We start from the raw sequence: 15,998 nt of genomic DNA on the forward strand, positions 1-15,998 counted from the left end.
TGTTGATGTGTGACGTGCACATATTTTTCGTTTCGAAATAATATGTTTATTGATATACAATAATTAATAACGATAGCATGGCTATAATGTGTATTACATCAAAAATAAAATGTGACCTCAACACTTAGTGATGTATTCACATTCATTAATATATTCAACTCTGTAACATGTAACTGCCAGCAGTTCCCTTCTCCAACTTACTTATAGCAACTGCAGTATCCCTTTAATTTTCTAGACTAAAAGTCTAGTATAAGAAGTTTATATATTCAAAGATTATGTCATAATATTATACATACATATTATATCGTAATCATTATTATTCAAATTATTTAAAAAAAATAAAGTATATTAGGAATAATACAGGTATAAGAACAAGTATCAAGTTTTAATTTTTTTTTTCTATTACCAAATGTGAGATTTACCATATCATAAACATTTTCAAATGTTTTAAATATTGTGAATCGCAATGACTGACGGAGAAGTAACCTCTCCAGAATATCTCGAAACTATGGCAACTTTTAAAATTTTATGAATATTTTGTTGTTTAAATATGTTTTATATACTTTGTTATTATATTTTTATTTTAAATAAACAATTACTTTTATGATGCTTCGTATTATTTGTTTTCCAAAATTTTGCAATTCTTATCCTGTCAAATTAGATAGGATGTTGTTCTACGGTATTGACACATCATAATGGTATTAAAACTTCAATATTGATACCTATTTAGTGTTAAGACTGTTACTTAAATGATGTCATTATACCAATAATTGTGATTTAAAATCTAGGAAGTATATACTTTACAATTAATGTGCTATTAGTTATAAAAAATAAAATACAAAAAAGAATTACTTAATATTTAGTGATTGAACAACATTTTACTCGACAGTTATCTTGCAGTCTTTTCCTTCAGACGTTTCTGGTTATGGAAAACGTTTTTAAAAATAATGACATAACTATATAACTATGACTAATTATGTCAATTTTTAAATTGTTTCATAAATATTTTTGATCAGTCTCAGCAACAAATAAGAGTTGAATAAAATTACCTTAAAATTATAAACGAAAAAAGAGGTCTATTAAAATGGGAAAGGAATTTGGCAATTTGGCCTTTATTAGAGGAATAATATACTACCAAATATCACCCCATGAACAGAAACCATTTGCCCGTGCTATTAAATATGGTATTCCTAATTTCATTCCTCGCACTAGCGCGACTATATTAACTTGGTTACCTCGTAAGTTTTTTTTCCCACTATTACGTAGTAAATTATCGGTAGTTGAGTGTGTGGTATCTCCGCTCCACATATCTGCTCAGGTTTTAGGGATCCCCTTTTGCTATCACTATATAATTGCTACCCAATTAAATTTAGGTAGCAGGCAGCGCCTTACTTTTGCATTTTACCATGTATAATTAAGATATTAATAAGAGACATAACATATACTCAGACCCCTTAGTTAACTACAACCCCTAGTTGTTGATGCTTCATGAAAAGTTATTATATTACGACTTATTATATTTTTAGCCTTCTTAGGTGCCATAATAATTTATAAAAGTGTAGAAGAAAATCATCGACTAAGATTGAGAAAAAAACCAGAAGACTATATCAATGATACATAATTCTTCGTTTTTAGAAGCAATACACATTACTACTGTAATTACATAGTTATTTCATTTGGGAAATGAATAATTATTTTTAAAATAGTTGTAATTGAAAATAAAATCTTTTTCCGAAAACTATCGATTTCATTACTTTTATTTTTCCCAACTTAGTTTTAAAACATGATATAATTTTATTATATGTTTGAATAGTTTACTTTAATCTTTTAACGTACGTTTGAATAGTTTGGTTTTGTGTTAATTTTCATGTAAAGAAGATCAATTCCACGCATAATTCTTTACATTTCATTTATTTTTAATATGAATTAACATATAAAAATGTAGAATCAGTACGTCGACCTAGTCACGTCAGCAACCGAACCCTGCTGATTAAGCAGCTACATCCAATTAATTTACTACTTATTAGTTGGTCATCAAATGTGTTTCGGCATGTCGAAAGCCAAGTTATATTCAGTTAGATACCTATTTTTATCGAAAAAACCACATTGGCAAAAAATTGCCCGCCGAGTTTCTTACGCTTATTCGCAGGTCAAGATTTTCTTTTTCGAACCAGTGGTAATGGTTTTTAATTTGAAAATCAATAAGTAAGTGTGATGCTTCTATATTTTACATATTGAATAAAAGATGTTGATTTCAATTATTTACTAAATCCTTAAGTGAACGATGACTTGTATGGACATTGTTTCATTTCCAATAAGGGAACATGTCTAAAAATAAAAATCGATTTTGCTATATTTGTTCGAAGAGGATCTTAAATCTAATAATAAAACATATTATTTTAAGTCATCCTTTTACTAAGCTTTAACATTATTAATGCACAAGTAATGTTACAATGGTTCAACCATTAATTTACAATGTACGCCAGTGCTATATTACATACTTTTTGTTGCTGAGAAACAGCTGCAAATATAAATGCTATTTGCAGCAGTGTTTTTCAAATATTTGTATTTATTGAAATATAATTGTAGTTGTCTATGAAACAAACTCCAAAGTTTTTGTATCTATCATATGAATTAATTTGCTATATATAGATATGGACACCAATAAATAAAGGAAAATCGACTTAACAAAATCGATATTACAAATAAAAGTACGCTTATATTAACAAGTAATAAAACCATTTATTTATGACTGAGAAATTCATGAGTCAAATCTGTTTATATTATAAAGGCAAAAACGTTTAATTGTTGTTAGTAGATGTTAGAGTAGATTTTCCTATATCTTGATTTCACGTGAAATCAATGTACAATTTAAATTAGCTGTTAATTCTGTTCATAATTTGATTGTGGCGTTAACAATTGTAACAGTCTATACGTGAAAGGCTATTTAATATCTGTATTTTTAATTGGAGAATGAGTCGTAATGCCGTAATAATAAAAAAAACTTCAGATACAATATAAGTTATATTAATTTTAATAATTATCTATAATGACCAAAACAGAATTATGCTATAGTATTGACTGAAACAGTAAGCAAAATTTCATATTACATATAATTGCTTACGTCGATTCAGCAAATAATTTATTCGGTTTTTATCACAATGAAAACATTTAGCAACAGTACAAAAAATACATAAACCAAAAAAGTAAATAATTAATACTATCCAGTGTACTATATTAGAAATGCGCTATTTTAAAGTAGTAGGTATTTGTCTCAACAAATAATAATATTTTTTTTAAATCACAATATGTATTTAGCATGTGTTAAGTTTAAAATAATAATTTAGTATAATTGTATGTACCTATGAGATGTGTATATTGGTAAGCTAGTTATGAAGGGTCAAGTTAACTAAATAACAACTTCAGCCCTGACTTATCTATCTTGATAATTATCTCATTTATAATGATTACCAAAGAGGCATTATAGAAAAAATAAAAAATATGAATCAACTCTTTTTTTATATTAAATCATTACTTTTACCTACTTAGAGATTCAATTAAAAATGCTATTTAAGTTGGAATCGAGTATAATTAATTGTTCATCCTGTTTATTCAAACTCATAAAACTATAATGCCACTTTATGTAAATTGTGATAGCATTCGGCAACGTGTTTGTTTAGCTTTAACGCGGAGTTGAGACTTGCCTAAAGTTTTGTTGTTATTCAGTTTTAGCTGTGGATGGTGTATGTAAATGTGTGAGAGTGTGTGTTCATTCCACATCCATTTGTTCCTGCGATGGTGCGTCGGCTGTCTGGCCGTCGCCCGCGGTGGGATTAGCTGGTGGTGGAGTCTTCTCCTTAGGCTTAAGTTTGTTCAAAATAGGATTTACCGTATTTTCGAAAGTCTGTAATAAAAATAATATATTAATTTGTTTATATTATAATCATTCGAGATGGCCCAGTGGTTAGAACGCGTGCATCTTAACCGATGGTTGCGGGTTCAAACCCAGGCAAGCACCGCTGATTCATGTGCTTAATTTGTGTTTATAATTCATCTCGTGCTCGGCGGTGAAGGAAAACATCGTGAGGAAACCTGCATGTGTCCAATTTCATTGAAATTCCGCCACATGTGCATTCCACCAACCCGCATTGGAACAGCGTGGTGGAATATGTTCCAAACCCTCTCCTTAATGGAAGAGGAGGCCTTATCTCAGCAGTGGGAAATGTACAGGCTGTTACTTTACTTTACTTTTACTTTTATAATCATTGAATCTAGTACATGTGAGCATGATGTTGCATCTGACCTGTCTCTCCTGCCGTATCTGGTGGGTGGTGTGTGGCGGAGGCAGGTGTCGGGGCGCGTGAGCCAGTGCCTGTCGGGCGTTCTCCAGCCACGTCAGCGCATTTTTAGCAGCATCCACGACCTTCTGAATGTCGGCTTCGGTCAAGTGCGCGTACTTCGCATCGCCCGATCTTTTGAATGAATTAAATATATAATAGCAATTTTTTTATTTTTATTATAATAACATTTACTAATCATTTTTTAATTTCGCACAATACTATTAATATTGCACGAAACTAAAAAAAGGTAAGTATTGGGCTATGCACTTACCTGTACAAGTCCACTGCCTTGTTAGTTAATTGAATAGCGAGAGCATAATCGTCCAGAGCTCCGGGGCGAAGTTCAAACTCAAGTCGCCGTTGTTTTATGGGCTCCCCTTCTGTTCGCAATTCCCCCAGTTTGTCACTGTATACCTATACAAAGAAAAAAGAATATGTTTAATATGGAAATAGTTTTCAAATACAAATTATTGTCACATACTCAGGTTTATAATAATATACAAACCTGTCGATTTTGATCCTCTCCTTCATCGTACAGCCACTGCTCGAGGGCATCTAGTTGGTTGACAAGTCGTTGACGTTGGTCTTCGGCAACAAAATCATGAAGAACTTCACCCTCCGACAGTTTTCCACGAAGCTCATACACATACTCTTCAAGAGCGTTACGTGCGTCCGCGCGTTCCTTTTCTTGGCGGTCTTGGGCTTGCATTTTACCCTAGATATAAGTACATTTATTAACATTAAGTTGTATGGATAGATTAAATACAAAATGAAATTATTTCTGATTTTACCTCTTGTTCCATGTAACTGTTCAAGTCATGCTGAGCAAATCCATGCGTTCGTGCATCGATAGGCAATTCAATCGTTTTCACAAGAACCTTCTTGGATTTATCTTTCGATTTATCCTTTTTGTCATCATTGTTTTCCTAAAAATAAAAATGTCCATTCAATACATTACAATAACAATCTCCCCACCACCACATCAACTTGGATTTATTAACGATTTAAAAGTTTAATTCATTTTAATATCCTTGTGATAAGTTAATATAACCAAGTATTGTGATGACCCATTTGCACCTATAAAATCAACACAAGCAGTATAAAAAAATTACATTACCAAAATTATCCTGGTTGCTGCTAAAATAAATTATAATAAATATATATATATCAGTAAATGCAGGGTAAACAAAAACATGCGTGGACACAGAGACTATTTACTCATAAATGCTTGAAGAGAACGAAAATTTGTAATGTATCTTCAAAAGGTTATATCAAAACCCAATGAAAATACTGTGCAAATGGGGCCTCAAATGAGGGTGGGGAAGCTGCAAACGATGTGATGCCTGCTGCATTTCACTTTGGAAAGAAATAGAATTCTGAGAATATCGAGTAATTGAAAATTTTTGTCTAGATTAGAAGATGCTGCAACCATTGAGAAATCAGTAGTGAGGCAACAAACATCACAGATTCACTCCACAAACGCGCTACCGACACATACCCCGCTGAACCACTGTCCTACTCTCTGTGTCCACGATTGTTTTTGTTGCGGCTCTCCTTTCATTTCGTCCTCTCTCACCTCTTGGTTATCAGGGCCATTTTGTTGTTGTTGTTGCTGTTGTTGTTCCTGGGAACCACCGTTCGTCTCCATTGGGGCATCTTGAGTGCCCTGTGCATTTTCATTGGAATTTTCCATCTCAACATTTTCATTTTGCGAAGAATCTTGCTTTTTCTCCACTAAAGATGCAGAAGCAACCGTGACAATACCGTGAATGTTTACTCGTACTTTAAGTTTCACTTTCTGTGACTCTCCTTCAGCTGTTGCTTGAACATCTCTAATGTTCCATTGTCCTGGTGTTCAAAAAAATATTTTATAAAGTATAATATACATTTTAGGCAATATACAGTTTTTTAATATTGAAAAACTGCCAGATACATACCAATAAATGAATCAGGATAGGGCACTTGATCAGAATAGTAAGCACTAACTGAAAATGGCTCTTTTCTATAGAAAGTAAGCATCTTTGAAAATGGTGCAGCATGGAATGCTGGAAAAACCTGTATAACAAATATTTTTATTATTTATTAAACTGAATATTTATTCATATTCATATAAAGACAAACTAAATTGTATATTGCAGTCCATCTTGGGTTTATCACTAGGAAACACAGAAAGGAATCCATTTAGTGGCTATTAAATATTAATATATTGATTGATGAACATTCCCTCCACTTACAAATCTATAGTTTAATCTATATTAATATTATAAATACGAAAGTAATTCATACAAAGGTATGGAAATATAAAAGAATCGAATTCATTCAAATAGTCAATAAGACTTTTAATAATATTATGAATTTTTCATAGAATGTTTGTAGTCGATATATTTTGAAATAAAAATAAATTCATACTTCCATGTCGCCATCTTCCCCTCGTGCAGCATCCCAAGCGAGACGCACGGCGTAGGGTTGCGCGTCAGTGACGTTGAACTCGCGCACGCGAACCGCCGGGCTCAACATCGCGCATTGTAACGCGCAACCACGAGATACAGCTTCATCCTGAAAGGTTGCACACATCATATATAATATTAAACATATAAACAATCCCTACTGTAAATCTAACATTTTATCAGCAGTTGAAACAATTATAAAATATCTTTCATACTTGGTTCAATGTTGTCGATGCTTGCTTGCCAAATACTTGTTCAATCAAGCTTTTCACTGCAGGAATCCTTGTAGAACCTCCTACTATTTCTACTGAGTTTATATCTTCAGGTCTCAATTCTAAAAGGAAATAAATATAATTTTATTTATGTGTTTATTAAACACATATATAATATACACATGCCTTACAATATTAATACTTACTGGCATTATGCAATATGCCTCTCAATGTCCTTTCAACTCTGTTAAAAGTCTCAGCACATATTTGTTCCATTTGAGGACGTTGCATTTCCCCAGTAACATCACGTTCCTCCATAAAGCATTCAATGTTCAAAGGCAAACGAGTGCTATTAGCCGACATTTGTTTCTTAATTTTCTCTACTTCTTGCAACAGCCGAAGGAAAGCTCTAGAAACAGTGTGTTAATATAACAATAATTACTTTAAAAAATGTCTATTTCTACAAGTAATTAAAAGTATTTAAATGTTCTGTCAAAAATATTAGTTGTATATACCCACACTAAAGTAAAAATACTAAAAAATTACTGAGTAAAAGTAATATTTTAAGTTAGTTAGGTTTTCAAAATCAAGTTTACCTTTGATTTTTCCGGGCATCAAGTTTATATCTAGTCATAAAATCTTGACAGAAATATTCAGCTAATGCCATGTCAATATCTCTTCCACCGCAGAAGGGGTCTGTTGAGGTGGCCAGCACCCTTAATTTACCCTTATTAAAAGCACAGGCTGCCACCTACAAAACAAAATATACATTTGAATGATTTATTAATTTGATTATAATTCATGTTCAGCAATATATTATCATAATATATACCTGAAGGGAACTATGACCAAAGTCAACAAAAACAACATTTCGTGGTTTTTCTTCAGGTGCAGGTAAATCTTGTTTGTAAATCCCATAGGCAAGTGCAGTAGCTGATGTCTCATTCATGAGACGTAATACATTGAGACCTAAAACATTTAGTTACTGGAGTAAAACACTAAATCAATAGTTTTAGACTTGAATAGGTTCATATGAAGGTCAAGGCTATGATCAATAAAAACCTTAGTTGTGCATTAAAACAAGGCTGCCAACATTATGAATCAAATAGAATAAAAATAATTATACTATTTAATTCAATTACATGTCATTTTACAAAAAAATTGTATTTATTAATATAGTAATTTTTGTAGAAAGTACTTATTTATTAGTAAACTAATAATTATAACTCATTTAATGATTTCTGATTTAATTTGATGATGTACAGGAATTCAAATGAATGGTTTGTAATGTCACTAACAATTTGGTAAATTATTTATTTTGTTATTAATTTGATTAGGCATAGAAAAATTGACAATAATTGACAATGGGATCAATTACAATGTAAATTAGTATTATTTTAATTCACAAAAAATAATTGTAAGGAATAAATATTTCCACATATAAGAACAATGAACAGTAACAGTAATGCCCTCTAATGTAAAACTTGACTAAACAGTGATTGAGAATACAATAGATGCCTCGTACTAATAACCAATCTTTTCAGAGCAACCTTGGAACGGAGTATAATATGGTCCTTATAGGTTATATGTATTTATATAACATATATAAAACAATATCATGATTATGTATATATATGGCATACCTGCAATTGTAGCGGCATCTAATAGAGCATTCCTTTCTGCATTAGTAAAGTAACTAGGTACTGATATGACACAATCATTAACCTGAGTTTGTAGTGCAGTAGCAGCTACATCTTTCAACTTTGTGAACAGCATTGCTGTGATCTACAAATTATATTTATGTATTAGAGGTTATGACAAGCAAAAATAAAGGTACATTGATTATCTGTGTTTACTTTGCTTAGACCTCGACATAAATGACTGATTAGATTTTATACATTTATACATAAAAGTTTCAACAAACCTGCTCTGGGCTAAATACATTATCTTCACCAAGATAGTTGACCCTAATACCAATTCCACCATCAGTTCGCTGTTCAACCTTGAATGGGAAGTGTTTTAGCTCTTTTTGCACATGTGGATCTGAATATTTCCTACCCAAGAGTCTTTTAAAACCAAACACAGTGTTTTTCATATTTGTTACCATTTGGTTTTTGGCTGCTACACCTAATATTCGGTTCTTTGGTGAAAACGCCACACATGATCTGTAAATTGATCAAGTACAACTATGTAATATGAAGATAACTAACCTAATAGAAATACCATTAAAATCGATGGATATGCAAATGTTTATAATGTACTATACAGATGAAATATAGATATTAACATCTGCACATAAGTAAGAAAATAGAAAAATTAATACTATGAGTAATAAATCGATTTAATTATTTTCTGATTATTAGAATGAAACTGTGACTTTCAACATTTACAATAGCTCTTACTTTTAAGATTATAAATTGGGACATGGAGATTTAATTAAGTAAAATAGATAAAAAAATTAGGAAGTATAAATTTTTACTTACGGTGTACCCCTTAGACTGTAATCGTTAGTTATTGTCTCAATGCCACCTGCTTTTGCAACAGCAATATAACACGATTCATTTCCAAAATCAATACCTATGACTGACATTGCGGCCATACTGGTTTAAAATTGCAATAATAGACACAAAACCTTTGAAATATCACCCTTTTTCGATCACACAAAACACGTTGCTATAAACTGACAATCAGTCAGTCGATCTTAGTAGAACGCCGGTCTGCAATACAGTACCTACACACAGAGTCTAGATATTATTTCCTTTGAAGGTATGTACCCGAATTTTCTAGAAGCACAGACTAAATATGGAATTGGATTGGAATAAATAAATGCATTATTAAATTCATAGATGACAAGGACTTTTGTTAGGTTTCATTCATATAATCTATAACATTTCATCAATTATAAAATTATTAAAAGTTGATTATTAAAAAGGTTTATATTATAACATTAATTCTGAATTATTATTTTTATCATTATATATGAAATCGTAATTTGGTAATTGTACAATAATTTTAGTACCCAATCGGAAACTCGATGATAACTTTAAATTTTAAATGAAAAATGTAATGAGTTTAAAATTGTCTTTTAATAATTAAATTTAACTACTTTTATCAAAATGTTTCAGTTAATTTTGATTTTGAAATTAAATAAATAAAAATGACAATAGTTTTCATTTACCAATACACAAATTCATCTATATACGTAATAAAATCAAAAGTTCCACATTTTACACAAATATTCTAACATTGGTTCTTGTAGTTGACATCACTTTAAAAATATTAGTAATTTTAAGAAGTTTTTATTTTCTAGGATAATAATGAAAATATTTAAATATAATCAGAAAATGTAAATATTTTCTTATTCTTTATAAAAAATTATACTATTTGTGATCATTTTATAACGAACATTAGTTGGAGATTTATATGTTCGCGCTTTCAGCTACACCAATAAGGGCGCGATTTTTTTGTTTTGCTACATAGTTCTTATATTTATTTATTTTTATTAAAGGCTTTGTATGATGTTATATTTTTATAAAACCCATTTTACTCTTAGCCAGTTGATTATATTTGAAATATCTGGAATTATTTCTGAATGACATGGTATTTGTCAACCAAGTTTTCTGTCGAGGATATAGGAATTATTTTGTAAAAGAACAGAGTTTTTTAAATCCTATCTATTTTTTTTTATCTACCCAGCAGGCGTCTGCTACCTAATGGATAACTGTCGTGATCATTAAACGAAATTCAGATCGCTATTTTCTTTTTCGAGTAGGGTTTTAACACATTATAAGGACATCCGCATGAATCCTGCTCTCATGTTACCGTAGACTACTTACCTTAACTTACCTTTATTAAAATACATTTACATGAACGACATACCCATAAATACAGACAGATCAATTAGAATTTTACTAGATAAGTTTGCGGATGACATAGCACATCTTATGTCTCGTCACTTTATATTATGAAACAATATCGATTGGAATGGCAACACTAGATTGGCGGGAGCTGGGAATTTGGATTAAAATCAGACTTCACTGATTGGGCTAAAAAATTACAAGTATGTACAACTTTTTTTTTGTCCATTTATGACTTACAAGTTACAACTTTTCGAATAAGATTAACCTATTATTTTTATATCTACATATAATTGATTGTAATTATTTTTTTGGTAAATATTACACTTGGTTTTGTTAAAACATACCAGCCTATTTAATGTGGAAACATTCGTTATAAAGGTTATCGGTGAACAAGAATGACGATTGGATTACGCTTTATTATTATACGTTGATTTACGGGGTCACCTTCAAAACTTAACCGGTCCCGCGTAAATATTTTTCCGCTCTACTTGTTGTCATTCAATTTACTTTTCAGGCAATTGTTACAAGAAAGCAGTCAGTATGAGTAGTGAACCTCAAGCAAAACGTACCAAAATGAGTGCATTAGATCAACTAAAGCAATTTTCGACTGTTGTGGCTGATACAGGCGATTTTGAAGGTTAGAAACTTATCCTAGTGTATATGTCTATTATTACATGTTAAGTAAAATGTTGGTTATGTGCAATGCAGTAGTTCAACTTCAATGTGACAATCATAGCAGTGTATTAAATTTAGTTTTTTATGTATATGAAATTATTACAATTATTTTCACATACTTTTCCTTACTCCTCAAGTACCATTGCGGGCAATTAAATCACACAATGTATATAAGTTACTTTAAGCCCTTGCATGTGTACATCTAGAAGACAATTTAATATATTGATTATCTGATTTTTTTGCAGCTATGAAAGCCTATAAGCCCACAGATGCTACCACAAACCCAAGTCTCATTTTGTCTGCTGCTGGTATGGAACAGTATCAGCATTTGCTTGATAAAGCTATTAAATATGGCAAAGACTGTGGAGGGTGAGTATATTAAATTCTTGTAATTTGACTTATATTGCACCATATATAGACTATTGTATAACATATACATTGCTGTGTTGGTCTAGTGGTAAGAAATCCCCCAGTCTTGGGTTCAATCACTAGGTTGGGTAGCTTTTTTAAATACATAATTAAGTACAAGAGAGTTTTAGATATCATGTTTTGCTACAAAGGTGACTGCCACAGTTTTAGAGTAGGCTAGGTACTGTTATGTTAATATCTATTAATTTAAATTTATTTAGCTGTTTGCGCAATAAAATCACCATAGTCATGATACCTACATTGACTTAACAGCATATTTACATACACAAAGTGAAGTGCTATCATGGCATCTAAAGCAGTACTGATTGGTCAGTCATCTCGTAGGGTCTAGCTGACTTTAAATCTGTGGTGACAGTTCAACAACTAATTTGTAATTTCATTCTAGGTCAATCGATGAACAACTAGGTGAAACATTAGACATGTTAAGTGTTTTATTTGGATGTGAAATACTTAAAATCATTCCTGGAAGAGTATCAGTTGAGGTTGACGCCAGGTATTAAAAGTCATTTTACAAGGTATTTTATTTTATCATAGGTGAAGTGAATGTTTATGATGTGTCATCTCTGTTTTCAGGTTATCCTTTGATAAGGATGCTAGTATGGCTAAAGCAATCAAGTTAATTACAATGTTTGCAGAACATGGCATAAAAAAGGAAAGAATTCTGATCAAGCTGGCATCAACTTGGGAAGGTATTCAAGCTGCCAAGTAAGATTTTATTTTTATGATGATTTGAAAATAAAAAGTATAAATTTGAATTTAGAAAATATATTTGATTCATATTTCACCTTGTTGCAGAGAGCTTGAGAAAAAACATGGAATTCATTGTAATTTGACCTTGCTCTTTTCTTTATATCAAGCAATTGCATGTGCTGAGGCTAATGTGACATTGATATCGCCGTTTGTTGGAAGAATCTTGGATTGGTATGTGACTACTTGTACTTATCAAATGTACTAATGTAATTTAGAATATTCTCCAAACCTCAACCTTAATGAGGAAGAGGACCCTACAGTGATGCTGCTATTTGACATTAATTTCATAATATAATAAAACTATTTAAAAAAGTAATATAGTAAAATTATATAAAAGTTATGTAATTGACCATGTAATAAGATATTCATTAATTATAACTATGTTTTAGGTATGTTGAGCATACAAAGAACACATATGAGGGAAAGGATGATCCGGGCGTAGTGTCTGTTACCCGTGTCTTTAATTATTACAAGAAGTTTGGTTACAAGACTCAAGTAATGGGTGCTTCTTTCCGTAACACTGGTGAAATAAGGGAACTGGCTGGTTGTGACTTGCTTACAATTAGTCCAAAACTTTTACAAGAGCTAGCCAATAGTGAACAACCTCTTAAAAAGGTATCTATGCATTACATTACACAGCTAATTTGATCATTTACAATAAAAATCTGCAATATTGGATATAATGAATTTATTAATTTTTTGCTAAAGTTTACAATTACTTAGTTTTCTATCAGCTGGGTTTAAAATAAGAGTAATTCCATTTATGGCACTCCATTATGATAAGTCAAAATGACTTTATTTTTAAGTTAATGTTTAATCAATACTCATTTATACAGTCATGACATAGATAGAAATCTACTGCTTATCTTAATTAACTTTGTGTAATAAAATTATCTTTTGTTTCTAATGAAGAAATGAGAATGCAAAAATAATGTCATCTCCATTGAGACTATTATCCAAGCTGACAATTTTTATTTGATATGGGTGTAAAAATCTAAAAAGTGTCAAAAATATAATTTTTTTTTATATTGAATAACTAGTATTGCATTGTGCCTCAGTGTTTTTTTAGTAAATTTTAGGAACTGGCCAGTATTTGAAGGGTACATGAGGTTAAATTTAAGTTGCTACTTTCACTTAAAGTACTTTGACACTGCTGAATTTGAACTGCTCTTTATAACTATTTTAGTACAGCTTGTAATAACTTAGCCTAGCCCAGAAAAGCCCATGTATAACTTAAAAAAGAATGCAAATTTTATCTCAATGCTGTTGACCCGTTCTCAGGACCCTTATTGGATATTTTGTTTTTTTTATTTATAATATTTATCTTATGTGAAATCTATATCAATATTATAAATGTGAAAGTAACTTTGTCTGCCTATTGCTCTTTCATAACCAAACCGCTGACCCAAATTTGATGAAATTTGGTCGGCTACTATTTTTTCTAACATATAACAACCACGAACGCGAGCGAAGCCGCTGTCGACTACTGAATTATACATTGTCTTTTATACTATACTTGTAAAATAGAGCTGTAAGAACCTAAAAAAGTGATTGTTGTGCGAGAAACATTGTCATGTATGTATATGAAGGAGTGTGTATTATGCGTTATATACTTTTTCATATGACCATGGCCTCATTTCCTGAAAGCTTTCCTTCTCTGAATAACAAATGACTGTATTCTAAAAGACTTATTTTCAAGAGCTATGTATAAAATTTTATTACAGTAAATGAGTTCTAAGTTTATGACTGTTTTGTTCAATTGTTTTAAATATTTTGTTTATTGAATGATTTTGTTTGTCAACAGGCTCTCGACGCGAAAGTCGCTGCTCAATGTGACATCGAAAAGATATCTTTGACTGAATCTCAATTCCGTTGGCACCTGAATGAAGATCAGATGGCTACAGATAAACTGTCCGAAGGTATCAGGAAGTTTGCTGCGGATACCAGAAAGTTGGAGTCACTCATTAAGTCATTGCTGGCAAAGAAGTGAAACTATGAAACTTAATAGTTGCATTTGCAGTTTACATACAAGATGATTTTAGTTTATTTCAAAATTTATGAGTGACAAGGTACAACTTGTTGTCTTCCATTATATTATAATGCCGTTTTACAAGTTTTTACAAATTTTATTACAATTTAAGAGTAATGTGTACTGTAAGGGTATTTAATATTTTTATACATTCCCGGTTTTGTTATATACACTTTTTCAGGTGATGTTATTTTAAAATAAAAAATTGAATCGAAATATGTGTTTAATTTTTAAAAGATATCAATTTACACAAACATTGGAACACTTGGATTTTATCATTTAATTGATAATTACTAATATAATCAGTTCAATCAAATCTAATCGCATCAAATTATACTTTATTGTAATAGAGTTTAATGAGTACCTTTGAAATATTTTACAAAACTGTGACCATCATCGGCTTGGGATGTTGATTCTACCGAAAACAGCCGGCAAGAAATAAAAAATACAACATGAATGCACCCAAACAAGCTACGCCTGTTACGGGCCTGCATTCAGTAGTAATTCTTTTGTGATATATACGCCTTTAAAGCAGTATTCCGGAAAAAGTAAAGGAAAGCTAACTACAGCTTAATTACAAAAAAAAGTATAGAATATTTTGGCTAGGATGTAGGAAGCATCATATTCGAACTTTACGCATTATGTGCGCCAGCGCTAAGTAATGACTAATCTCACCTTTATAATAGGATGGGAACGTGAATTCGAGTCGTAAATATTTCAGGTAGTATAGCATCGGTTTAACTGGTAATTGGAACACAGGAGTTTCTACAATTCAGTTACATATTCAATAATTTTCATAACATCTATACGGGGTTTTATCCCAGAAAGAGGTGAAGAATTTAATTTTTTTTTTGTTTTATGCAGAAATAAAAATACTTTCATGTAATATTTGTGAATATAACAAGTAAATTGCAATACTAAAAGTGTAGGTAACAGAGTTTGGTCAGAACTTTATTCGGAAATCACAGTACAACACGCCTTGTCTCGTAATATTGATTACCTAATTCAATGACGACATTTTAAAGTCAGATTTTAAATAGGTGTAATTTTTTGCCTGTGTTTTATAGAGAGTACAAGAGCACAAGCAAAGACAACAAAGAAAATACAAAACAATTCGGTTTAATGCCTTAAAATATAATTTTGAAAACGTAAAATAATCACAGGATGTTTGATCTAAGTATTATAATCAAGCATTTGCATACCTTTAGTTGTATCTTATTAAGTACCTAGCAGTAAAAACTCAATCATTATTTTTA

General features: G+C 31.0%; 3 protein-coding genes across 8 annotated transcripts; 2 read left to right on the plus strand and 1 right to left on the minus strand.

Annotated features, from left to right (window-relative positions):
- The first annotated feature begins 984 nt into the window (after positions 1–984).
- LOC124544225 (cytochrome b-c1 complex subunit 8-like) lies at positions 985–1,647 on the plus strand. Its single transcript, XM_047122691.1, has 2 exons — positions 985–1,238; positions 1,497–1,647. Exons 1-2 carry the CDS (start codon positions 1,085–1,087, stop codon positions 1,619–1,621), a joined length of 279 nt encoding a protein of 92 aa, XP_046978647.1. The 5' UTR covers positions 985–1,084; the 3' UTR covers positions 1,622–1,647.
- A 1,364-nt stretch (positions 1,648–3,011) lies between these two features.
- Positions 3,012–9,795, minus strand: LOC124544012 (97 kDa heat shock protein). Of its 3 annotated transcripts, none has more exons than XM_047122365.1 (15): positions 9,483–9,795; positions 8,924–9,164; positions 8,643–8,784; positions 7,832–7,968; positions 7,596–7,750; positions 7,206–7,408; positions 7,003–7,121; positions 6,750–6,896; positions 6,278–6,395; positions 5,917–6,188; positions 5,132–5,266; positions 4,846–5,055; positions 4,612–4,754; positions 4,304–4,472; positions 3,012–3,904 (listed from the first exon to the last, which is right to left on the minus strand). In XM_047122365.1, exons 1-15 carry the CDS (start codon positions 9,596–9,598, stop codon positions 3,770–3,772), a joined length of 2,442 nt encoding a protein of 813 aa, XP_046978321.1. In that variant the 5' UTR covers positions 9,599–9,795; the 3' UTR covers positions 3,012–3,769. The 3 variants fall into 3 exon arrangements, with proteins under 3 accessions (XP_046978321.1, XP_046978320.1, XP_046978319.1); XM_047122364.1 differs by having other exon boundaries at positions 5,132–5,245; positions 5,839–6,188; XM_047122363.1 differs by having other exon boundaries at positions 5,839–6,188.
- A 1,147-nt stretch (positions 9,796–10,942) lies between these two features.
- On the plus strand, positions 10,943–14,958 carry LOC124544231 (probable transaldolase). 4 transcript variants are annotated; one of them, XM_047122699.1, is made up of 8 exons: positions 10,943–11,059; positions 11,374–11,496; positions 11,780–11,903; positions 12,349–12,456; positions 12,537–12,668; positions 12,759–12,884; positions 13,103–13,328; positions 14,518–14,958. In XM_047122699.1, the coding sequence occupies exons 2-8, from the start codon at positions 11,400–11,402 to the stop codon at positions 14,701–14,703; spliced, it is 999 nt and encodes a 332-aa protein (XP_046978655.1). In that variant the 5' UTR covers positions 10,943–11,059; positions 11,374–11,399; the 3' UTR covers positions 14,704–14,958. The 4 variants fall into 4 exon arrangements, with proteins under 4 accessions (XP_046978655.1, XP_046978657.1, XP_046978656.1 ...); XM_047122701.1 differs by lacking the exon at positions 10,943–11,059 and adding an exon at positions 11,063–11,170; XM_047122700.1 differs by lacking the exon at positions 10,943–11,059 and adding an exon at positions 11,071–11,155.
- Positions 14,959–15,998: the final 1,040 nt, after the last annotated feature.

This window comes from Vanessa cardui, chromosome 4, assembly GCF_905220365.1.
Source record: "Vanessa cardui chromosome 4, ilVanCard2.1, whole genome shotgun sequence".
NCBI classification, from domain to species: Eukaryota; Metazoa; Arthropoda; class Insecta; order Lepidoptera; family Nymphalidae; genus Vanessa; species Vanessa cardui.

Coding starts and splice junctions, on each gene's coding strand:
- LOC124544225 (XM_047122691.1), top strand. CDS start 1,085: ATGGGAAAGGAATTTGGCAATTTGGCCTTTATTAGAGGAATAATATAC. Junction 1,239..1,496: donor TATATTAACTTGGTTACCTC/GTAAGTTTTTTT, acceptor CTTCATGAAAAG/TTATTATATTACGACTTATT.
- LOC124544012 (XM_047122363.1), bottom strand. CDS start 9,598: ATGGCCGCAATGTCAGTCATAGGTATTGATTTTGGAAATGAATCGTGT. Junction 6,897..7,002: donor CATCGACAACATTGAACCAA/GTATGAAAGATA, acceptor GCAACCTTTCAG/GATGAAGCTGTATCTCGTGG. Junction 5,267..5,838: donor TAGGACAGTGGTTCAGCGGG/GTATGTGTCGGT, acceptor TTTTATTTTTAG/GAAAACAATGATGACAAAAA.
- LOC124544231 (XM_047122699.1), top strand. CDS start 11,400: ATGAGTAGTGAACCTCAAGCAAAACGTACCAAAATGAGTGCATTAGAT. Junction 12,669..12,758: donor GAAGGTATTCAAGCTGCCAA/GTAAGATTTTAT, acceptor ACCTTGTTGCAG/AGAGCTTGAGAAAAAACATG. Junction 12,885..13,102: donor GTTGGAAGAATCTTGGATTG/GTATGTGACTAC, acceptor ACTATGTTTTAG/GTATGTTGAGCATACAAAGA.